The 25,672-nt window shown below is 41.9% G+C and overlaps 1 protein-coding gene across 3 annotated transcripts in view; it reads right to left on the reverse strand.

Annotated features, from left to right (window-relative positions):
• Window positions 1–25,672, reverse strand: part of ELMO1 (engulfment and cell motility 1) — a 464,971-nt gene that overhangs the window by 126,610 nt on the left and 312,689 nt on the right. For all 3 annotated transcript variants that reach the window (XM_030551368.1, XM_030551367.1, XM_030551369.1), the window contains exon 16: window positions 22,422–22,558. In XM_030551368.1, the coding sequence (XP_030407228.1) occupies window positions 22,422–22,558 (137 nt within the window). The remainder of the gene's footprint in view (window positions 1–22,421; window positions 22,559–25,672) is intronic.

Here is a 25,672-nt window from a genome sequence, read left to right on the forward strand (position 1 = left end):
GAGCACACAGCTATTCGTTGGTCCAGATTATATCCTGGATAATTTCACACCAACCTTTACCATACATGTGATATATAAGTCTTCTCTTCTAAGTGTAAGTGAAAACTGATCTCAGATATCACCATACAGTAACTTGGGACATGCTGATATTCTAATGGTGACTACTGTATCAGAGGGAGAATCTTCTCCAGAGCCTGACCTGCAATTTTTGGACAGAACTTTTCTTGTTGTTGGAAAATGCTGATTTGTCAAAACAAACTTTTCGTGACAAAAGTTCTCATCAAAACCAGACAAAACCCCAGAACAGGCCAGTAGTAAGGGCGTGCACTGGATCAGGCAGAGCAAGTCCTGGAACCTGGGTCTTCCATGTAAGTGTCCTAACCACTGGGCTATTCTGGGGTGGAGGTCTTACTCTCTTCCCTCCGCCCATCACATGAAGAATGAAATATTCTGAAACCTCAACATTTTTCACAACCTATAATTCTTGTTTTCTGGCCAGCTCTACTCTTCTTATCTTCTTTAATGTTTGACAAATGACATGATACTGGCTCATTGTATTTTTTTCTGTCTCACACTTGGTTTTAAATAAACAGTGATTATCTATGTATATTTCATATTGGACAATCAAAAAAGTAGCTTGTAAATGTGTCAATCTCCAAAAGAGGAAGCCACTTCTAAGCATAACCAGCATGAAAATTATACAATTAACTCAGCAAAAATTAATTTAAACTACTGCCAGTCCGCCATTTGAATTTGGTGATTGTATGTCCTCAGGATGATGGCATAGCAGAAAATTAATGAGAAAGTCTTGGCTATCATCAAATTAACAACAGATATTGAAGTGTTATTATAGTACTAAAATCAAAGAAGCGTAGAGAAGGAAATTAGAATCATCAAATTCTTTCACATGGTAATAACTAAAGCAAATTGAGCAGCTACAAAACATTCTGTTTTTCTTTATAACTTAAAGGCAACAAGGCACAGAAAAACATACTAGTGTGAAAAAGTTTTATATAGAGATTTTTTTTAAAAAAAATACAGTACACTACTCCCAACAGTTTTTCTATAGCTGGTACCCATGCACATTGTGCATGCGTGCATGTGTCTGAGGTTTATCCACTAGCTCAATGGTAAAATTCTTGTCCTCAAAGAAACATAGTCTGCTAGTACAGTGCATGTGGAGTTGGGCAGGAAAAACAGAATGCCCAATTTGATTTCTTCATTATTAAAGGGTATTGTTTTTATTAGTACTTGTAAGGGACACTTTGCTTGGTCAAGTGCCCAGGTTCATATTTAGAAAGAGGAAATTGTAATGTTTGCTTGATTTTTTTTTTTGGTCTTTTAACTTAAATAATGGTCTTCAGTTTCCTTTCAGTAATGAAAATACATAGCTGCAAGCAGTCCCAGTTGTTCAGAACCCAGGGACTGTGGCTGTTGCTACAGCCTGCGGGGTTTGTTTTGCCTTCTATCTCTAGTGGCCATTGAGCAGTGTACCAAATAGACTGAATGAGATTAGCTATTGGGTGGTGAAAAGGGTGGTGGTGGAAAGAATCAATTTAGTGGGGATAGCTGGATTATGGGGCTTGGCCCTCCTCAGCAGAGAAAGTGAGGAAAAAGCCACAGGTTGTGAGAAAAGTCCTACCATTCCTCCCTCCTCCCCCACTGCCTGGATGAGCAGTAGCAGCAAATGGACCTCTCTCAGGCCCTCAAGATGACAGCCACAGACAGGGATAAATCTGTTGGGGGGAAAGGGTCATGATGGGGAGAAAGGATAAAGGGAGCTGGAACACAAAAGCATCTGAATTTCTGAGTTTGTTCATTTTGAATCCCACTTTTGAAGTTCCTCAATCACTAGTTTAAGTGTATTTTTTATAAAATCACGAAATAGAGTTTAATAGGGAGGAGAAGTTATGAGTCTGAGCATTCAGATTAAAAGTAACCTAAAATCCACCAGGATGAGTGCACAGCTCTTTGGCAGTTTCCATACGCTGGCTTAGCTGGAGAAAAATCCTTGGAAAAGAATCTTAAAATGTTGGCAACTATGAAATTGCCGTCTTTACTTCTGTGTTTGCAAAAATAATGATGTTCCAGAACCCCATTTGGTGTTTTTCAGACACTCTTCTCACTATGAAGTAGGCTATACTAAAATAAGTTTTAGATGGTTATTAATATGCTCACATTGAATAGGGATAAACTGGCTTTCCAATTTCCCTAGGACATTTGGTCAAGCACAACAGGACAAACACTTATTCGTATAAAACATGCCAGTAGGTCTTGAATATCCATACGGAGTAGGCATAATCTTGGTTTATAAGGCCTTACCATAAGGACCCATATTAACAGAAGGGCAAAGGAAGGAGTTCTGAGTTCAATTTGTTGGGACATGAAGATTCAAGCACTAAGGGGACAGCTCCAAGTGGCACTGAGGGTGTGATTTCCAGCTCATGTCAGACATACTTGCACCAGCTCTCATGGAGCTCTCGCAGAGCTGGTGCACTAAAAATAGCAGGGTAACCATGGTAACACAGGCAGTGGTGAGTGGTAGCACTGGCTAGTCACCCAGAGTACAAACACAACTGGACCCTACTGGTATGTACTCATGGTGGTTAACTCATGCTACTGTGGCTACACTACTATTATTAGAGCACTAGCTCAATGAGAAGTAGTCTAAGTATGTCTATGCATGCTGGCAATCACAGCCCTAAGTCCCAGTGTAGATGTAGTCTAAGATATACCTCCAGAGTGAATCATGTCATAATGCGGTTCAAACCATGTGTGGAAGCTATTTCACTAGACACTTGTGACCCAGGGACCTCTTGATGCCAACTGGCAGCAGGAATAAGGGATGTATATGGGTTACACGAATCCCCTGGGTCTGGTATCTACATTCTAGTTCACCCAGAGGGGTCAAGTGCGGTCTGTAATAAATCTGTGTCACATTGGTCATCAATCTCACTGCAAAACACACGTACATTTCATGTTAGAAGTTATGTCTGTACTCTGAAAATCATGTTATTCAGGTCTGTGTCTAGGGCCTCGTCACCAACAAAGGTGAAGAGCAGGCTCTCTTTCAGTCAAGAAATATTTATATGTCTGTTTACGTGTAAATTAAGTATTATATGGTTCACAATGGGCCTCCACTCATAAATCTGAACCAAATGCTAATGAAGGATTGTGAAATCTTCAAAGAAAGAAAGTTAACAGAGGAGGTGAAAAGCAGGAGTTATCCTGTTTAGGGGTTATACAATGAACTTTGGAAACTATAACGGATACATATGACCCACTAGGCAGTCCTTCAGTCTGTGAGGACAACGTGTCAGTGGGCTTGATCTTCTGAGAAGAGGGATCTCAACCAAACTGGTTGAAAATGATGCGGAAAGAACTTGGGATAAGCCCTCTTGTAAGAGATAGAGGAATACCTCATTAATTAAGTTTAGTCTCTAGCAAGTGAGTTATAATCTTGTTTTATCTGTAACCATTTGTTTCTAATATTCATACTCACTATCACTTGAATCTCTATTCTTTGACGATAAACTTATTTTTGCCTTCACTGTAAATATAGATAAGTCCAAATTGCAATGTACTGTTTCTTTGGGAATAGCAGGCCTGGTAATTATGTGTTTAGTGGATAAGGAGATGAACACTACAGGGAACACTCAGAGGACTCAGGGGTTGCTGTGCCCCTATTGCTAACCTGTATATATATAGATATACAGAGAGAGAGAGAGTATCATAACATATTCCCAGATTTGGACCTTAGCGTCCAAAATATGGGTGTTAGCATGAAAACCTCCAAGCTTAGTTACCAGCTTGGACCTGGTAAAGCTGCCACCACCCAAAAAATTAGAGTGTTTTGGGGCACTCTGGTCCCCCCAAAAACCTTCCCTGGGGACCCCAAAGACTCAAATTCCTTGAGTCTCACAACAAAGGGGAATTAACCATTTCCCTTCCCCCTTCCAGATGTTCCCTCCCTGGGTTCCTGGAGAGATACACAGAAGCAAGCTCCGTGAATCTAAACAGAGGGACTCCACTCTCCCTGTTTCCAGTCCTGGAAAACAGAAGTACCGAGAGCTAATCTCTCTTCCCCCCTCACCCAGAGGGAATGCAAAGTCAGGCTAGTAAATCTAACACACACAGATATCTCCCTGACTTCTTCCTCCCACCAATTCCCTGGTGAGCTACAAACTCAATTCCCTGGAGTTCCCCACTAAAGAAAAACTCCAACAGGTCTTAAAAAGAAAGCTTTATGTAAAAAGAAAGAAAAATACATAAAAATGGTCTCTCTGTATTAAGGTGACAAATACAGGGTCAATTGCTTAAAAGAAATATGAATAAACAGCCTTATTCAAAAGAACACAATTCAAAACACTCCAGCAACTACACACATGTAAATACAAAAGAAAAAAAACAATAACCCCTATTGTTTTATGATCTTTGTACTCACAACTTGGAAACAGAAGATTAGAAAGCAGGAGACAGAAAAATCCTTCCCATAGCCGAGAGGGACAGACACAAGACAAGAACAAAGAACTCACACCCAAAACTTCCCTCCACCCAGATTTGAAAAAGTTTTGTTTCCTGATTGGTCCTTTGGTCAGGTGTTTCAGGTTACTCCTTTCCAGGTGAAAGAGACATTAACCCTTAGCTATCTGTTTATGACAGAGAGAGAGAGAAAGGCCTTTCGAGGCCTGGAAGACAGTTCTTGTGTTGCTAGCGGCGAGTGGTTTCAGGGAGCTGATCCATAGCAAGCACAAGACAACTACAAGATTTCTTCATGCTATGGGCAGATGGTGGTGAAATGCCTCATAATACTGGGTACCCTGCGAAGTGTCACAACACTTCAGTTCCCTCCAGTAGTAGCCTACCAGCCTAACATTCTTGATGCAAGTAGAGACCTTGAGCATTTCAGTTTTCATAGTCATGTTTTTTACTGTCCTTAACTGAGGCAGCAAGTTCTTTAATCAGAGATTCTGGTTTCTATCCCAGTGATATTAACAACGGGATTGGTATTCGTTTCTGTACTGCCACTGGGCTCCAAGGAAATTCGCCCATGTGACCTAAAATTATTTGTTCAATGCAGCAGTCACGACTTCCACAATGTTACATTGCCCCTTTAAGTACACTAACCGCACTCTAAGTACACTGCCTTTTTAAGTAGATCAGGAAGTTGAGACAGCAGCTGCTGCCTGCAAGCTCCCTCTGTCCTGAGCCCTGTTGTATTCTCCCACCTCCCCTCCGGTCTATGGAGATAGGGTAAGTGGGTGGTAGAAGCAGGGGGGAGGGGGACACCCTGATATTAGCCCCCCTCTTTCCCTCTCCCCTGCAGGCTCCTGGGAGTATTGCGCAACTTTAAATGAGCAACGTAACAACAAAACAATGTTAACCTGGACAACTTTAAGTGAGGGGTTACTGTACTGGCTTTCTGAGGCTGCAGGTAATTAGACTGAATCAGTGAGGAGATGTGAACAACTCTCATTTTACTCACGGGGTTAACTCGGAAGCCCATCTCTCACTCACCATGTCTCTTGCTATCCTCCAGCAGGGTAGACTCATTTGTCTTTATCGCTTTGAAGGCTCACCAACTCTGCTTACCCTGGTGCAGTGAGTCATCTAGATCATCTGACTGGTGACCTGCTGCACGTTTTGTCAAACACAGGGTTATTATCGCCTGTTCTAAGAATGGGGGAAACAGCGGCATCTCCAATTGGTAAATGTTGGCTTTTGAATGACAACCACTGTATTTGATCAAGACAACACAAGAGATGTAAATTTCAGATGACAAACAAGGACACTTGTATAAGGACAAAAAGAAAATCTTGCTTTGTTTAAAAGAAAAAGCCATCTGAATGATTTTCACTCCCTCTCTTCAACCACAGTGCTATTTAGATTACAATTACTTAAAGCGAGCCAATAATAATTTGAGTTCCTCTGCTACGCTAAGACAGGCTATAAAAATCTCATTGTCAGCTACATCATTCATCATGATAACCTCATTTCAACTGAAACAAAATCTCAGACGTCACCCCCACCCACCCTTTTTATCTTTATTCGCCTATAATAAGGTCTCTAGTCTAGGGAGCTTCAGGCTGAACCATGCATTGTGATTTACAAAATGAAAATCTAGAATTATATGCTCACTGACATTTACATCAGCAGCAATTCATGCAGCAAAAAGCCATATGCCATGCACCTCTGATTTAACCAAATTATGGACACATACATCAGAAAGAAGAAATACAAATCTGAAGATGAGAGGGGTCCCCATGATTCGATTTTTATCAGCACTTTAAACAGAGAATGACAGTGGCAATATCAGAACAGGTTTTGTTCGGATGACAGTTTTAGTTATATCATTTAACTGACTGACTGATACAGCCTGCATGAAAGTAACAGAATTTCTTCCAATGCCAAACATTTTTATAGCGAGTACAAAAAGCACCGCTAGTAGTTCACAGTACAATCACTCTATTGAAAGCTAAGGGTATTTAGTGGCCTTATTTGCATCCACAGTGATGAAAATGAAGAGTGCTTTGAAAACCTGAAGAGCCAACAGTTTTTTTAATTGCCATCTACAGGGTGTTAAAGCAGACCTGTATGAGATCTACAGTAACAAATGGTCTTAATTAGGAAATGAAAGAGCGGAATCCATTCAGTCAGGGGAATCCAGGCTTTTAGAAAAGGAGACCCATCATCAGTTTGCAAATATTCAACAAGACACTTGTGTTCAGTCTGAGCTGTGTTGCATGACAGAGAGAAGGGGGAAGCTAAGGCTAGACATTGTAATTCTTATTAGAAAATGAATAATAAACCACCATAGTGAAATAAAATCAGAAACCTAAGCAGCAGGATAAAATTAACCTAAGATACTACATATTAGGAGCAAAGATTTTATTTTATTTACCTAGATGCTTTGATTGTAATGAACATTTTGTCGATCCACACCCTTTTGTTCCCTGCCCTAGGCAATCTCTCTTTTTCTAGGCAGCACCCAAGCTGGCATTCATCCACCTCAGAGGGCAGAGGTGACGCCTCAAAGATGGGGGGAAAGCACGGTTAAGTGCCATCACAGCAGCTGCCCGGGCAGGAAGAAGAAGCGGCGGGGCCAGAGCTGGAGCAGAAGGGGCTGGACCAGAGCCTTTTCTGGCCACGCTGGGATGTGGCCTTATGCAGCGCAGCAGCTGCCTGGGAGAGCGCTTGGTTGCACCGGTGGCAGACCCTGCCTCCTCCCTGGCATGCTTGAAGTCAGCCCCGTCCCCAGAAGCTGAGCCCGGGCAGGAAGTGGGTGGCCACTGCCGCCCCTCCCCAGCCACGCTCTTGCCAAGACAACTGCTATGCTGCATGGAGCAGAGGACAGGAGTGACTCTCTCCCAAGCCCCACTCAGGCCGGGCTGCCAGGGAGGGCATCCAAATGTGCCTAGGGGAGCTGGCACAGCAGGAGGACAGAGCACCGTCCCCAACAGGTAACATAGGATGGGGAGGGGGCAGGAAGAGCTGGGGGGGGGTCCGGGTTGAGGGCAGGGAGAAGACAGGTCCTTCCCTTTAGCTGGTTCCCCCCTCCCCCAGTATGGGGAGTGTCATAAACAGATATCTAAGGGTTAATGTTCTTTTACCTGGAAAGGAGTAACCTGAAACACCTGACCAGAGGACCAATCAGGAAACAAGACTTTTTCAAATCTGGGTGGAGGGAAGTTTGTGTCTGAGTTCTTTGTTCTGTGTTCTGTCTATCCCTCTCGGCAATGAGAAGTGATTTTTTCTGTCTCCTGGCTTTCTAATCTTCTGTTTCCAAGTTGTGATTACAAAGATAGGTTTGTTTTTTTGTATCTACATGTGTGTAGTTGCTGGAGTGTTTTGAATTGTATTCTTTTGAATAAGGCTGTTTATTCATATTTCTTTTAAGCAATTGACCCTGTATTTGTCACCTTAATACAGAGAGACCATTTTTATGTATTTTTCTTTCTTTTTACATAAAGCTTTCTTTTTAAGACCTGTTGGAGTTTTTCTTTAGTGGGGAACTCCAGGGAATTGAGTCTGTGCTCACCAGGGAATTGGTGGGAGGAAGAAGTCAGGGGGAAATCTGTGTGTGTTAGATTTACTAGCCTGACTTTGCATTCCCTCTGGGTGAGGGGGGAAGAGAGATTAGCTCTCAGTACTTCTGTTTTCCAGGACTGGAAATAGAGAGGGTGGTATCCCTCTGTTTAGATTCACGGAGCTTGCTTCTGTGTATCTCTCCAGGAACCCAGGGAGGGAACACCTGGAAGGGAGAAGGGGAGGGAAATGGTTAATTCCCCTTTGTTGTGAGACTCAAGGAATTTTGGTCTTGGAGTCCCCAGGGAAGGTTTTTGGGGGGACCAGAGTGCTCCAAAAGTTTTTGGGTGGTGGCAGCTTTACCACGTCCAAGCTGGTATCTAAGCTTGGAGGTTTTCATGCTAACCCCCATATTTTGGACGCTAAGGTCCAAATCTGGGAATAGGTTATGACATGGTATGCAGTGGTGAGATAGACTCATAGACTCTAGGACTGGAAGGGACCTCGAGATAGAATCCAGAAGCCAGTAGGAATATTATATTTTTCTTTTCTCTGCTAGGGGCTTTTAAGCAGAGTGAAACAGTTTGGTTTTAAAAGGAACCAGAGAGAATTTTTTTTTCTCTGCTCTCTCTTGCAGTTTCTGGCTTGCATATTAAGCAAGCAACCATGAAGTAACTATTACGGGTCTTTTGTCACACAATAGCACTCTCATTAGGAGTCAAATACCAGCACTATACACATGCAAATAAAGTGGTTTTTCTGGTTTACTTTACATTGAAAAGATTAGCTAGAGGAAGAAAGGGAAAAAGGCACTGTTGCTAGGCAGACCCCAGGAGGCAACAGAGAACCTGCAGTTCAGAAGATAAACACCGGAGGGCACCCCAATACAAGAAAACAGGAACCATGCATAACAAGACAAAAATGGAGGCCGAAGACAAATCAAAGACGCCGAGCACAGGTGAGATATGGAAAAAAACTACAAGAGATGGAGCTAAGGGAAAGAGAAAAAGAGGCTACCCACAGGAGAGAGCTGGAACTCCTGAGGGAAACCCACCGACAGGCCATGGAATTAGAAAAGGCTAAGCAACAAAACCCAGCCAATCCTAACAACCCTTCGCCAATTATGGTTCCACATCACAGGAAATTTCCCACCTACAAGGCAGGTGATGACACTGAGGCCTTCTTGGAAAAATTTGAAATAGCCTGTCTTGGGTACAGCATCCCTGAAGACCAGTACATGGTAGAATTGAGACCACAGCTCAGTGGACCTTTAGCAGAGGTGGTGGCTGAAATGCCTAAGGAGCAAATGGACGACTATAAACTTTTTCAAACCAAGGCCAGATACAGAATGGGGATAACCCTGGATCATGCCAGTCGGCGTTTCAGAAAGTGGAAACCAGATGTGTCATTTCCCAAACACGCCTACTACGTTGGGAAAAATTATGAGGCCTGGATATCAGGAAACAATGTTAAATCCTTGGAAGAACTGCACCTCCTCATACAAATGGAGCAGTTCTTGGATGGTGTTCCTGAGGACATAACACAGTACATACAAGATGGAAAACCCAAAAATCTCGCTGAGGCGGGGGAGATTGGAGCCAGATGGATGGAAGTGGCAGAAAGCAAGAAAGCTACTGTCAAGGGGATCGAATACCCCAGGGGGCACACCGACCATAAACCCTACAACCGGGGACAGCCAAAGACCCCACATACAACCCAAGTAAAGCCACATACACCCTATTCTTCCACCTCACTAGTCTCCAGTAACTCACCTCGACCCAGTGACCCATCAGATGGAAGATGCTTTAAGTGTAATGAACTGGGACATATCAAGGCCAACTGCCCAAAGACCGCCAACCGAGTGCAGTACATTACACCACCATCACACCAAAGATCCCCAGGCCCAGATGCCTCTCAAATACCCTTGGAGCGAAGGGAAAATTTAAGAGTGGGCGGAAAGAAGGTTACTGCATGGAGAGACAGAGGGGCACAAGTGTCAGCTATCCACCAATCCTTTGTAGACCCCAAATTCATCAACACAAAGGCCCAAGTGACAATTTACTCCTTCATGTCACAAGCTGTAGACTTGCCTACAGCTGAACTGCCTGTCCAGTACAAAGGCTGGTCAGAAATGTGGACTTTTGCAGTTTATGACAATTATCCTATCCCCATGCTACTGGGGGAAGACTTGGCCAACCAGGTGAAGCGGGCCAAGCCAGTGGGAATGGTTACACGTAGCCAAACCAGGCAAGCTTCCAGACCCATTCCTGTTCCTGAGCCGTCCACAGACGCCCCGTCTATGTTACGTGAGACCCAGACAGAGGTAGTGGACACAGATTCCATGCCAACCACTGAAACAGCCATAGCACCTCCAGTCCCAGGCCCGGAACTGGAACAGCAACCAGCACCAGCAATTGCAACCACATCTTCAAACTCAACGCCAGTGGGGGCCAGCGAGCCAGAACTGGCAGAAGCAACAGACGGCCATACCCAAGAGGCTCAGCCAGAGCCTGAAATACCCTCAGGTGCACCAGCGGAGAGCGGTTCACCAGCAACGGAAACAACCCCATCACCTACATCGCTTCCAGAGGGACCAAGCCCAAGTCCACAGTCTGAGGAAGAACTGGTGACCCCAGCCTCAAGGGAACAGTTGCAGACTGAGCAGGAAGCGGATGACAGCCTTCAGAAAGCTTGGGCGGCGGCACGGAGCACCCCACCGCCTCTCAGCTCTTCTAATCGATCCCGGTTTGTTATAGACCAAGGACTTTTATACAAGGAGATTCTTTCTGGTGGACACCGGGAAGAATGGCAGCCGCAAAAACAGCTGGTGATTCCAACTAAGTACCGGGGGAAGCTCTTAAGCTTAGCCCATGATCACCCCAGTGGCCATGCTGGGGTGAACAGAATCAAGGACCGGTTGGGGAAGTCCTTCCACTGGGAGGGGATGGGCAAGGACGTTGCCAAGTATGTCCAGTTTTGTGAGGTATGCCAAAGAGTGGGAAAGCCCCAAGACCAGGTCAAGGCCCCTCTCCAGCCACTCCCCATAATTGAGGTCCCATTTCAGCGAGTAGCTGTGGATATTCTGGGTCCTTTCCCAAAAAAGACACCCAGAGGAAAGCAGTACGTACTGACTTTCGTGGACTTTGCTACCCGATGGCCGGAAGCAGTAGCTCTAGGCAACACCAAGGCTAATGCTGTGTGTCACGCCCTAACAGGCATTTTTGCCAGGATAGGTTGGCCCTCTGACATCCTTACAGATTCAGGATCTAATTTCCTGGCAGGGACCATGCAAAAACTGTGGGAAATGCATGGGGTGAACCACTTGGTTGCCACCCCGTACCACCATCAAACCAATGGCCTGGTGGAAAGGTTTAATGGAACTTTGGGGGCCATGATATGTAAATTCGTCAACGAACACTCCAATAATTGGGACCTAGTGTTGCAGCAGTTGCTGTTTGCCTACAGGGCTGTACCACATCCCAGTTTAGGGTTTTCACCGTTTGAACTTGTGTATGGTCATGAGGTTAAGGGGCCATTACAGTTGGTGAAGCAGCAATGGGAGGGGTTTACGCCTTCTCCAGGAACTAACATTCTGGATTTTGTAAGCAACCTACAAAACACCCTCCGACACTCCTTAGCCCTTGCTAAAGAAAACCTAAAGGATGCTCAGGAAGAGCAAAAGGCCTGGTATGACAAACATACCAGAGAACACTCCTTCAAGGTAGGAGACCAGGTTATGGTCTTGAAGGCGCAACAGGCCCATAAGATGGAAGCATCATGTCAAGGGCCATTCACGGTCCAAGAGCGCCTGGGAACTGTGAACTACCTCATAGCATTTCCCAATTCCTCACTAAAGCCTAGAGTGTACCATGTTAATTCTCTCAAGCCTTTCTATTCCAGAGACTTACAGGTTTGTCAGTTTACAGTCCAGGGAGATAATGCTGAGTGGCCTGAAGGTGTCTACTACGAAGGGAAAAAAGACGGTGGCATGGAAGAGGTGAACCTCTCAACCACCCTGGAATGTCTGCAGCGGCGACAAATCAAGGAGCTGTGCACTAGCTTCGCCCCATTGTTCTCAGCCACCCCAGGACGGACTGAACGGGCATACCACTCCATTGACACAGGTAATGCTCACCCAATCAGAACCCCACCCTGCCGGGTGTCTCCTCATGCCCAAGCTGCTATAGAACGGGAGATCCAGATCATGCTACAGATGGGTATAATCCGCTCATCTACCAGTGCACGGGCATCTCCAATGGTTCTGGTACCCAAACCAGATGGGGAAATACGCTTTTGCGTGGACTACCGTAAGCTAAATGCGGTAACTCGTCCAGACAACTATCCAATGCCACGCACCGATGAGCTATTGGAGAAGTTGGGACGTGCCCAGTTCATCTCTACAATAGACTTAACCAAGGGGTACTGGCAAGTACCGCTAGATGAACCTGCCAAGGAAAGGTCAGCATTCATCACCCATGCGGGGGTGTATGAATTTAATGTCCTTCCTTTCGGCCTTCGAAATGCACCCGCCACCTTCCAGAGGCTGGTAGATGGTCTACTAGCAGGACTGGGAGAATATGCAGTTGCCTACCTCGATGATGTGGCCATTTTTTCAGACTCCTGGCCCGAACACCTACTACACCTGGAAAAGGTCTTTGAGCGCATCAAGCAGGCCGGACTAACTGTTAAGGCCAAAAAGTGTCAAATAGGCCAAAACAGAGTGACTTACCTGGGGCACCAGGTGGGTCGAGGAACCATAAACCCCCTACAGGCCAAGGTGGATGCTATCCAAAAGTGGCCTGTCCCAAGGTCAAAGAAACAGGTCCAATCCTTCTTAGGCTTGGCCGGGTACTACAGGCGATTTGTACCACACTACAGCCAAATCGCTGCCCCACTGACCGACCTGACCAAAAAGACCCAGCCAAATGCAGTTAAGTGGACTGATGAGTGTCAAAAGGCCTTTACCCAACTTAAGGCAATGCTCATGTCTGACCCTGTGCTCAGGGCCCCGGACTTTGACAAGCCATTCCTAGTAACCATGGATGCATTGAGCGTAGTATAGGAGCAGTTCTCATGCAGGAAGCAACGGATCACAACTTCTATCCTGTCGTGTTTCTTAGCAAGAAACTGTCTGAGAGGGAAAGTCACTGGTCAGTCAGTGAAAAGGAATGCTATGCTATTGTGTACGCCCTGGAAAAGCTACGCCCATATATTTGGGGACGGCGGCTCCAGCTACAAACTGACCATGCTGCGCTAAATTGGCTTCATACTGCCAAGGGGAACAACAAGAAACTTCTTCGTTGGAGTTTAGCTCTCCAAGATTTTGATTTTGAAATTCAGCACATTTCAGGAGCTTCTAATAAAGTAGCTGATGCTCTCTCCCGTGAGAGTTTCCCAGAATCCAGTAGTTAAAAAGTGTTCTTAAAATGTACAAGTCTGTTAGTTATATACTTAGTGGTATATGTAAAGGTGCATGTGTTGTATTAATCTGTTTATTTTAAAGTTCTAGGAGGAAATCGCCGCCAGTGAGATTTCCCACTGTCTGCAATTTGGAGGGCGTGTCAGAAACAGATAGCTAAGGGTTAATGTTCTTTTACCTGGAAAGGAGTAACCTGAAACACCTGACCAGAGGACCAATCAGGAAACAAGACTTTTTCAAATCTGGGTGGAGGGAAGTTTGTGTCTGAATTCTTTGTTCTGTGTTCTGTCTGTCCCTCTCGGCAATGAGAAGTGATTTTTTCTGTCTCCTGGCTTTCTAATCTTCTGTTTCCAAGTTGTGAGTACAAAGATAGGTTTGTTTTTTTGTATCTACATGTGTGTAGTTGCTGGAGTGTTTTGAATTGTGTTCTTTTGAATAAGGTTGTTTATTCATATTTCTTTTAAGCAATTGACCCTGTATTTGTCACCTTAATACAGAGAGACCATTTTTATGTATTTTTCTTTCTTTTTACATAAAGCTTTCTTTTTAAGATCTGTTGGAGTTTTTCTTTAGTGGGGAACTCCAGGGAATTGAGTCTGTGCTCACCAGGGAATTGGTGGAAGGAAGAAGTCAGGGGGAAATCTGTGTGTGTTAGATTTACTAGCCTGACTTTGCATTCCCTCTGGGTGAGGGGGGAAGAGAGATTAGCTCTCAGTACTTCTGTTTTCCAGGACTGGAAATAGAGAGGGTGGTATCCCTCTGTTTAGATTCACGGAGCTTGCTTCGGTGTATCTCTCCAGGAACCCAGGGAGGGAACACCTGGAAGGGAGAAGGGGAGGGAAATGGTTTATTCCCCTTTGTTGTGAGACTCAAGGAATTTGGGTCTTGGGGTCCCCAGGGAAGGTTTTTGGGGGAACCAGAGTGCCCCAAAACACTCTAATTTTTTGGGCGGTGGCAGCTTTACCAGGTCCAAGCTGGTAACTAAGCTTGGAGGTTTTCATGCTAACCCCCATATTTTGGACGCTAAGGTCCAAATCTGGGAATAGGTTATGACAGGGAGGCACCAGTTGTCTATGTCTGAGGGCCTGTTTACACTTCAGCACTATACTGGTGCAGCTTTGCTGCTGTAGGGCTTAGTGAAGACGCTATCTACTCTGACAGGAGAGCGTAGGTAATCCACCTCCATACCCTAAGTGATGCAGGTACACTAACATACGTTTGTAGTGCAGACCAGTGCTCAGCCTTCTCTTCATGTAAAATCACCTTTTCAGTTTAACACAATTTTTGATTTTTAAAAAACAACAATAATATGATGCCTACCCAAGTATTACTTGTATTCTCTGCAATATCTGTTTGCCATGTACCTGAAAGGTGAACTGGAAAGCAAAATAAAAGGTGAAAAACTGGCCCCATTGAAGTTAATAGAAAAACTGGCATTGATTTCAATGGGGCAGGATTACACCCTTAAAATGTTTTCCCTGTAACAATTCCTTCCTGATAGAGATCTATGTGATTATTTCACTGTATACTCTCCCACCCACGCTGCTACAATAGAAATATAAAGCCCTCCCTTCCCACATGAGGACTTTGGTAAAGTCTTTGGATTACATAAAATAAGAGGCCACACAAATCTGTAATCTGAGCTTTATTCTTAGCTCCTTATCCTGATAAAATGATTCATGTGGCTGTACCTTACAACTGCATGGAGCTCCCATGAATTCAATGGAGCTCCATGCAGAGGTCACATAACGTTCTGCCTCCAGGGATAATTTTACAGGATTACTGCATTAATCAGCATCCCACTTACTGCACAGCTCCAGTTGTAGCCTGATGTGACATCACTATTTTAGGAAGGTCTTCCAAAGATTACAGAGCCATCTGGCAAAAAGAAGGAAGTGAGGACATGATATTTTCAGTGTAAAAGCTAGAAGTTGTTTTTTTTTAAAGTTATGAGCTTACCTTTGTATATCATAAAGGGCAGAAAAGGGCCAGCAGTTTTTTTTCTTATTGCTTCAAAGTACGGCTGTCAAGCGATTAAAAAAATTAATCGCGATTAATCGCACTGTTAAACAATAATAGAATACCATTTATTTAAATATTTTGGAAGTTTTCTACATTTTGAAATATATTAACTTAAATTACAACACAGAATACAAAGTGTACAGTGCTCACTTTATATTTATTTTTATTACAAGTATTTGCACTTAAAACCCCCCCCCAAAATAGTATTTTCAATTAACTTACGTACTGTAGTGCAATCTCTTTATCATGAAAGCTGAACTTACAAATGTAGAATTATGTACAAAAAACCCTGCATTTAAAAATAAAACATTGTAAAATTTTAGAGCCTGCAAGTCCACACAGTCCTACTTCTTGTTCAGCCAATCGCTCAGACAAGTTTGTTTACATATGCAGGAGATAATCCTGCCCACTTCTTGTTTTACAATGTCACCTGAAAATAATAACAGGCAATCTCATGGCACTGTTGTAGCCGGTGTTGCAAGATATTTACATGCCAGATACGCTGAATATTCATATGTCCCTTTATGCTTCAACCACCATTCCAGGAGACATGATTTCAATTACAATACAGAATTAAATATATATGAAAATGTAGAAGAACATCCAAAAGATTTAATAAATTTCAACTGGCGTTCTACTGTTTAACAGTGCGATTAAAACTGTGATTAATTGCGATTAATATTTTTAATTGCAATTAATTTTTTTGAATTGTATGAGTTAACTGCGATTAATCGACAGCCCTACTTCAAAGTTCAATTTAAATGCTTATAATCTCATAAAACCCAATTCAATTAACTGTTTTTTAAAAACAGGAATGCATTCTTTACAACATTAGTTGAGGCTGGGGTTTTGAAACGGGCCTAAAGGAATTAGGTTGAAGAGGATGAAAAATGTTATCTATGTGACAAGTGCCTTTTATCTGAACAACCCCACATTTTCAGGTAAGAATGTTGAAATTTTAATCTGATTTTTGCATTCTGACCCATCTGTAGAAATAAGACTGCATCTTCTCTACTTAACCTCCTGGTGCTTTTTGCAGTAATTGTCTTGGTCTGGCAATCTAGTGGGATACTGAGGTAGATCAGAAAGATATAGATAAACATAGATAAAGTTATATACCAAGCTATTTTAAAATGAATAGCTGATGAAGGATACATTTGCTAAATAGATACATTTCCACTGCATTAAAAGAGCAGATTTAATAGAATATTGACCAGATGCGACAAGAAATTTCTTAAATGAATAGATTTACAGTGTAACATACCAAAGTGCATAGTTTAAAACAGCAAAGCTAATGGAATAGACCTGATAACTTCACTGCACCCAATTATAGTCTAACAGGTTTCTACTATTCTTAAATAGTAGTTTTCAATTAAAAAACTTATGCTTTCCATATACATAATACAGTAGACTTGTAAAATGAGTTATAACTGCCAAAAAAATGTTTAGCTAACTTCATGCACTGCACAATTAATAACAATATATTCATAGCAATTATTTGTTTCCAGTAAAAATTAATAGAGTGCTAATAGCTGCAGGTGCATTAATTTAATTTTCAGTAATCTGCTAGAGATTGAGGTATACAACATTTATTCTACAGGAGAATTATCCATTTTGCAGTCTCTCTGACCAATATAAACAAAGCATTACCAAATGAAATTCTAATCAGGCTAACAGAAGGGTATAATCATTCAGCTATCCCAACATTTTCTCTAGTTAAATGCAAACTTTCATTTCTAAAGTCAACCCAGAAAAAATTACATTCACTGCTTCACAAATGTTGAGATGACCATAAGAAAACAATAAACACTTTCGTGAACATCTGTGAAGAGCTACTTAGCACACCACTACTAAAAAGAAAAGCATGTTCTGCACACTGGATTTTACTTTTCACTTTAATTTTTCCATTACCTCTTTTTTTCCCCTTTCAGGTGGCAATACAGGTCTTTTAATATTCCCTTTCTCCTTTACCTGTCTCCCCAACCCTCATCACGGTACCTCTTTCTGGCCGTCCATTAAGTAACTAGTTTCCTTCAGAAAAGGATACAAGCAGTTACTGTGATTCAGGGGCTTTGAGGGTCCTGGTAGATAGATGAACTGTACCACCTTCTTGTCTGAGGATGCATCAAGGCAGGTGACTGAGTGCTTGCTATAGTGGCCCCAGACTGATGACTTCACTCTCCCTGGATATCCCCCAGAGTCCCTACTTTCAAACAGCATTTGAAAATACTCTTTTCCCAGGTGTTCTCTATTCATCACAAGTAGTGCTGGACCAAAAAAAAAAACTTGCCTCCCTCAGTACACTGCTTACATAAGTATTCACTTTTAAATCCTGCTCTTGAACAATTAGTCATATTCTAAACCTGCCCTTGAGTAATTATACATTCTAACTATGCCTACAAAATGAAATCACTAGAGAATCTGAGAAAGAAGCAACGTAGTCCTTTCAAATCCTCACCAAGCAGAGAAATAATATTTTTCATTGTTTACATTATGCTCATTGTCTTTTCTGTTACCTTGTCATAGAACAAGCGGAAATGATCAGAGTGTTGGAGTATGTCAGCAATAAATGTCATTGTGGTCATCAAAAGCCTCAGTGTTTGCTCTGGTATTTAATTACAGGATTCACAAAAGGTATTTATTGCTTTTATCTGCTGCCAGTGTGAATGTTACCTATTAAATTTACTATCGCCCAACACAGAGCACTGTTTGTTATATGTATGCCTGCAATATGTCTCATATGATTTATGCATGTTCTTAATATAATCTCATAAATTGTCAATTTATGCCCCATTCCTGCATTGGGATCTAGTACCATAGACTGCCATTGCCAGTGAGACATCCCAATAAAGTACCAGAACTCCTCATGGATACACAGGTCTAGGGCCTTATTGTGGTTTGTCTGGTACAGTAACTTGAAATAACAGTTTTAATTGAACTTTGCAAAGTTTATAGCATAAAGCATTATTTGGCAATAAAAATATATTTCCAGTATCTGAGAAGGATGACCTCAAATGACTACATAGTAAAATGTATTAATTATATTTCTGCAATGAGGAAAAATCTTGAGAAGAAGACATCTTAACTCTTTAGTTAAAAAAAAAAAGTTATAGGTTTATTAGATTTCCTCCTCCAGCAGATGCTTCAATCAAAGCAGGAGATGTGAGGACTTTAAAAGCTTTGGATGTTGGTAGTCAATGGCTTTATCTTGGGAAGGTCATTTTGTCAGCCTTCTTGAAATGATACAGTCTACATCTTCATTACCACTAGAAAATCTGAATTGTGAATACACTACAACAAATTTACTCCTTAGAGCTGTACTGTGAATTTTCTTGACTACCTAGGTGTTGTGGTTTCTGCAAGAAGAGACTTTTTATATATTGATTGAGAACCATTTGAGGTCAACAGTAAGTCCAGGAAGACTCAGGATTTACAATTCCAATTGAACATGAACCTGCCAAGACACCTTAAGTAGGGCAGTCTGATGGATGAATGTTCATGCAAGACAACCAGACAGGTCCCTCTGAAATGTTGAACTGCCTGAGTTTGAGTCCCTGCAAATGATTACAGCAGCTTAATACTTTGAGAAAGTGTTTATATTTAAGAATAAAAATAGTTGATTTATAACCAGGATTCTTGTCCTGAGGGAGAAAAGTTCACAAAGTATGGTTTTATTGGGGATGACAGAGATTTGAACAGGAGATTTTGCCATGATAATCACAGTCGGTTCTGGAGCCACTGACTTACATTTAGGCTCACCGCTCTCAAAAGTCCCTAGAATCTCATATTCAACATGGATTGTTTTTACTGTGTGTGTGGAGGAGGGCTGGCCTCAGGGGGTTGCTCAAAAGAAAATTTCGTGGAGGGTGCATATGACAGACATGGGGGAGATCCATGAGATGCATATGCACTAACCTACTCTGCTGTCAAATTCACCAGCTCACATGGCCAACTGCTCCTTCAGATGGCCAGTGAAAGCAGGGGGTTTACAAAAACCAGGATGATGTGACCCTGTTTACGACTCACTGCTGGGGCGCCTCCTTGTGGCTCACCTGGGGATTAGCTCTCAAATGGTTTGACAACCCCTTCTTTGGTTGCTTGCCCAATAGTGTGTGTGTGTGTCTCTCTCTCTCTCTGGACTCCAGTTACTAGCTTTTGCAGTGAAGACAGTCTTTGATGAGATGGGCAACAAAGGGCCAATCAGCACAAGTTGTTGTGGTGTGGTAGATTTATGTGATCACCAAACATCTTTTACATAGGGCACCAAACAATCATCTCCCATTTAGTCCCTATTGAGGTAGATTTAAACCTGTACCCTATTGATGAAAGGTTCTGTATTCCATTACCAATCCCCTGGACTAACTCAGAGCTCCCTAGTTTACTCACATTAATCTCAGACCTGTCAGTAAAACTGAGACACAAGCATCCCATGTACCAATATACAAGATGAATGATTATGTACAGCTAGGAAATATTATATTTACAAAGGCACAAACCATGCCACACTTTTACAAACAACAGCTGATGACATAGCATGCTAAAGGGTCTTTGATCACCTGTGCACTCCAAAAACAGACAGGTTTCAAGTAAAATGGAGTTGTTTCCATTTGTGGGTCTAACTACATCTTAATTTTTCTACAGTACGCACCCGATATAAATAATGTAAGCCCTAAAGTATGTCATAAAGGCACAATATAAGTTTAGCTGCCTGACTGAATTATTCTATACAGATTTCTACTTCTATATTAAGACTCTGAAAAAAGGTTACAAATACAATGTTAACATCCTTCTTCTTTAAGATATGAGGAACATTAGAGTCTCTTTCTAATGCATGTGAGTGTAATAGCCAGAGCTGACAAAAAGTTTAATGAGGGAGAGTTTAAAAGAAAAAGCATGAGATCTTACAGATCTCTTTGAAAACACACAATAGAATTCTTCAAACCGTATGCTGCTATTAAAAAAACTTTAAAAATCAATGAACAGTGATGGAATCTCCCCAGCATGGAGTGTAATGGCTGGATTTCACCACTGAAATAAAGTCTTTATCTATGGTTTACCAAAGCCTTAAGAATAGACTAAGGAACCAACGGGAAAGTAGTGGGGAGTTCCCAATGATTCGACTTCTAGCAATACACCTTTCTTTAGTGTGAGAGATGGGGAATAAGTCTCCAAATGTGCACACAAGCTAGGTTGTAAAACCTCTCAATACCTCTAGAATGTCCAATTTACTTTGATTAATCAAAATTTAAATTAAAAGAGCTATCCCTTCTTCATTATGATTAAAAACTACAGAGTAGCTCTCAAGTAGAAATGTTAGTATTCTGGAGTAAGGCTCTCACAACCTAAGTTTCCAACTGAGCTTCGGGGAAAAAGAATTCCACATCTCAAGTGATTAACAAAAGATATGAAAGTGGTATTTTCATACATTATCAGGACAATAAAAAGGTTATTCAAACTAAAAACTGATCCTAAAGCTTATGAAGATAGAAAGTGAGGAGAAGCAATTTGTCATGTATGACAACAAACTGCATCCTTTGGGGATTGCTCTGTGCTGTCTCCAAAGAGACACTCATCTGTAAAAGGAAGGGCTAAAAGATCCTATCCTTTTAAATGTTTAAATAGTACATTACAACAGAGAGGCAACTGCACTTGGTCTTCCAAAGAACCCCAGAACAATGTATAATACTAAAAAATAAATATATTAATTTTCATCCTCCACTGAATCTTTTTGGGGACTGTCTGTTGTCAGAAATGGGACTGCCCTATTACACTAATCCACTAGGACAACTAGTTGTATATTCTCAATTCAGAGTGAGAGCAATTACATACCAAATCCTTATTGGGCTGGGATGATAATATAGCTTCAGTTATCAACATCCATTCATGCATTTGTTAAATATAGTCACTTATTACGACGACCTCTTAAAAAGCATTGGCATCTTTATACATGTGAGTTAAATTTTCAAACTATCCAGTGAATTTGTCTTACCGATGCATTTTTGGGTAGTAAATACTTGGCCAGTCAACTACAAAAGTGTATTAAGAAAATCCCACACAAGAACATTGTGCTTTTTTATGGGCATCCCTTCCTCCTCTTGCCAGAGCATATGTCCTCATTGGTAGCTATCTGTATCTAAAAGATGGCCAGTCCACACTGTGTCCTGAAGATCCACCACTACTTCATCTAGGGAAGACTGTTTTTCCTCACTTGAGCAGCCAACTCTCTTTCAGCTACATTTCAGTTTGGCATTAGGCATGAAGCATCCAAGTCTAATGCCAGTAAGACTCTGTGTATTGAACACTGGAGCTGTTAGAGGCTCCAGTATTCATTCTCCATCAACTTCTCTATTCCCAGCCTTGGGCAAGGGTATCAAGAGCCAGTCAAATGGGCCAGCAAGGATGAGGGTACCTGCTGGCAAGTCTGGCTGGAATATAGAATTCCAGACGTCAGTGTTCAAATCTCTTCTAATAAGTCTTAGCATTGCAAGCTTTGTTACTTCAAACTGCAGCTGCTGACATGCACAACACTTAAAGGTGCAGCAGGATCATATCCACTCTTGAATATTTTACCATTTCAGCACTCAGGACATCCAAATGAAATGAAAGGATGCACAGAATTCTCACTGTTGTACTCTCCCTGCATTATTTACAGTCTTGAGGGCTGCAGCACTTCAGAATGGTATTAACAATATAAAAAGGCAAAGTTTCCCCTCAAGTGAGGTTTATTGCATTTATCTTCAGAATCTGCAGTGTAACACAACTGAAAAAGGTCAGAAAGGCTCCATAGACCCTCCCATCCACTGCTCTTTGATTTCTCAACATTGACATGCAAGGGATTTACACAGGAGTAACTCAAGAGAAGTAATTGGGAGAGGAATGTATGAATCCCTTGTGCCTCAGTTAAGAGCACACATTCATGTCTTAGAACTCTGTCAACTAATTTCCCCTCTCTTGCCTTATTGAAGTCTTCAGAGGTTGCCCTCATTTCCTTCCAAGTCTTATTCAACAGCTGGATGCAGATGCAGAAAAACTCCTCAAATGATCTGTCATGCGTGAAGAACATGGGGTGGAAATCATTGCAGGTCTCACTGGCTAAAGACATAAGAGAAGAGGAAAATAAAATTATTAACAGGCAGGACCCAAACTGGAAAAAAATACCGACATCTGGAAAATACAGTAATTCTCAGGAACTGTATTTCTAATCAGGATAGAGGTGTAAACACACCACATTGGAAAGCCAGCCCTGGTCTGCAACGTAAAAGTGAATGAAAGACAGTATAGAACCTCTTTTCAGGAGAGGGCAACTTCTCTGGACAGTCTCTTAGCAAGTTGTTTGTGTGGAGCTTTACTGTGCAGGCTAGGATGAAGAAAGGCATAGACAAAACTTCAAGCCTAGTCATCAAAAGAAGAACCCACCCCACTGTTAGCAATATGTACACCAAAGCTATGCTGACTGAGAAGTGGACACTGAATCCAAGCAGTAGGATAGAAACCAATGTCTGATCAAAGAACAAGCTCCGCCAGCAGCAGCTGATGAGCTCCCGTTTTCTATGGCAGTAGGCCAAAGAGGTATCAGAGAAAGTGATTTTCTGTGTGAAAGTGTAGAGATGATTAATATGTTTCCATTTATTTTAGTTGTATAAACAGCTAAACGGAGCCCTGTTGCACACATTGCCAAAGTTTTTTTTTTAAAAGGAGAAACTGAATACAAACTTTCTCTGTGCAATTCTCTTCAACCCTAAAGTCAAGCATACGTTTTAAAACAAAAGGAAAAAAAAGAGAGTTGAGAAGGCCTGTGAGCCACAAAAAGGAAAAGATATTCTGCCCAAAGAGGTTGTTCTCTTCAGTGGGATTTACTGAGCTATGGCCAGATTTTCAGAATCTGAGGGCAAAACTGAGGGCAATGGAAACTGCTGGGAGTTGAGCACTTTTGAAAATCTGTCCACTGGTGGACAAATTACCCCAAAAGACATTTTACCACATACGCTGCTGCAACTGACACAGTTTCTCTCACCATGCTGCTGGCCAGTATCACAAAGACTATCGGGAGGCTGAGCCCATCCTTGATATATCCATCCTTCATCTCAATTAACCTCAGCTTTCTTCCACATCAACAGCCTCCTAAACTTCCTCATTTGCAACTCACAGAGTCTTACAGCAGCAACCTCACCATACTTCAGGAACAAATCAGTGGTGGTTAGACAAGCAGCCTATGTGACATATTACTAGAACAGTAACATCGTGTACCCTTTGGGCAAACTGCTTCCCAACCTAGGTTCCCACACATGCCTCATTATCCTTAGTAACCTCTTCCTCCCTATTAAATTTGCCAGACTAGACATGAAAACTCTTTGGGGGTATCCAGACAGAGCTACCTGACTGAGAGATGCCCAATGATGAGGAACACATGCCTCTTCTCCTGGGCCTGGCTCCTCTCCTGCTACAGCGCCTTGGGAGTGATGTCTCTTTTCAAAATCTTTCTATTCGGTATGTATAATTACCTTTTCCATGGCAGTTGCTGCTGCTACAGGAGCACATTGTGCACGGAATTACATAGTGCCTCAAAACAAAAGGGTCTCTGATCTTTCCTGAGGTACAACATTACAATTATGGAGGCAAAAATCTGAAGCTTAATCGCACACATGAGGTTTAATTGTAATGTCAGATTAAAATCTGATCAATTTCTTGACTATAAAGCTAGGGTCAGAGTTAATTTAGGAGTTCAGGTCTCATTCTAATCAAATGAAATCCATTCATTTCCAGGGCTGTGTAGTCAAGGGGGAATTGGTCAAGGCAGCAGCTCAATTTCTGAGTAAGGCCTCAATCCCTTAAAAATGTAAAATGCAGTGGCGTGTTTTTCAGAGCACCTTCAGCTTCCCTTCATTTCAACTGGAGTCATGAGTGCACAGCATTTCCAATTATCAGGCCTTCAGCCTGTAATAATGGCAGTGGCACAACAGAACAGGTTCTCAGAGCGTGCTTGTCCTTAAGTCATAAAATATCATAATGATGAGGCGAAATAAAATAATGTCAGGCAGAAGAATGCAGTCAGTGCCTTGGCTGCATAAATCCGACCATGAAACAAGGCAGTAACCAAGAGGTATGCTTGCCTCTCTAGAATCCTTCTCAGAGCCGCCCAAGCTAATCACAGTTCCTTCTTGTTTAAAAAGAAATACATCAATAAATCAAAATTAATGCAAAATTTATCGATTCGCAGAAACGTGATCATCAATTCCCAGGCATGCTCCTCAGAATAAGAAGTACCAAGCTGTATTCTTATTTTGATTGTATAAAAAAAAAAATGGAGGGAGGCCTATGTTTTTCTAACTAGTCAACAGACTGTAACTTTCCTACATCTTTTCAACCTAGAGAAAGAGTAAAAATAACTCCTCTCAATCCAAATGGGGCAACTCAAATCAATCAGAAGATCAGTGCTAATATGTCTTAAACCATGCTAATCCCAACTAACCAGACTCAAAATTCAGAACTGCATTGTGAAGAGGTACCTCAAAATTTCCATAGACATCCTTATAGTAGAAAAAATTCCATGCTGAACTTCAGTGACACTTTTGTTTGTCTGGAAAATGAATGTAAAACTATCCGCTTTCATGGAAGAGCCTTGAATATTATTATTAATATTTGGTAGCGTCTACAGGCTCCAACCAAATCACAGCTCGTTTTGCTAAATGCTGTATAAGTGCACAGTAAAAAAGAATCCATACTCCAAAGAGCTTTAAACCTAAATGAATAAGACAGACAATGGACGAGAGAAAAGCAATATTATATCTCCACTGCACAGACAGAGAACTGAGGTACAGAGAGATTGTGTGTGTTGGTCAAAGTCACAGAACAGGGTGTTTGTGGCAGAAGCGGAAACTTTACCCATATCTTGAGTCCCTGGATGAATGTCTTCACCACAAGGCCATCTTTCCTCTCTGAGGAGTGGGAAAATTTAGAGAGTGGTCAGTATTACTATGTAAATATTTTGCACAGCTCTAAGTGGCAAGCTAAAACTGAGGTTCATTGTCAGACCAATTTGGGGAACCTTGCATGGAGCCTACTTGTAATATTCCTGACCCTAGGCACAGCACTGTCAAACACATTTCTACTAACAGGATCTAGCCAAATTTATTATTAAATAAAAACACACAAATATATGGCTACAGCTCAGGGACTTAAATCATCATGGTTACTTATCTTTGTTGA

The sequence above is a fragment of the Gopherus evgoodei genome, chromosome 2 (genome assembly GCF_007399415.2).
Source record: "Gopherus evgoodei ecotype Sinaloan lineage chromosome 2, rGopEvg1_v1.p, whole genome shotgun sequence".
In the NCBI taxonomy this organism is placed as follows: domain Eukaryota; kingdom Metazoa; phylum Chordata; order Testudines; family Testudinidae; genus Gopherus; species Gopherus evgoodei.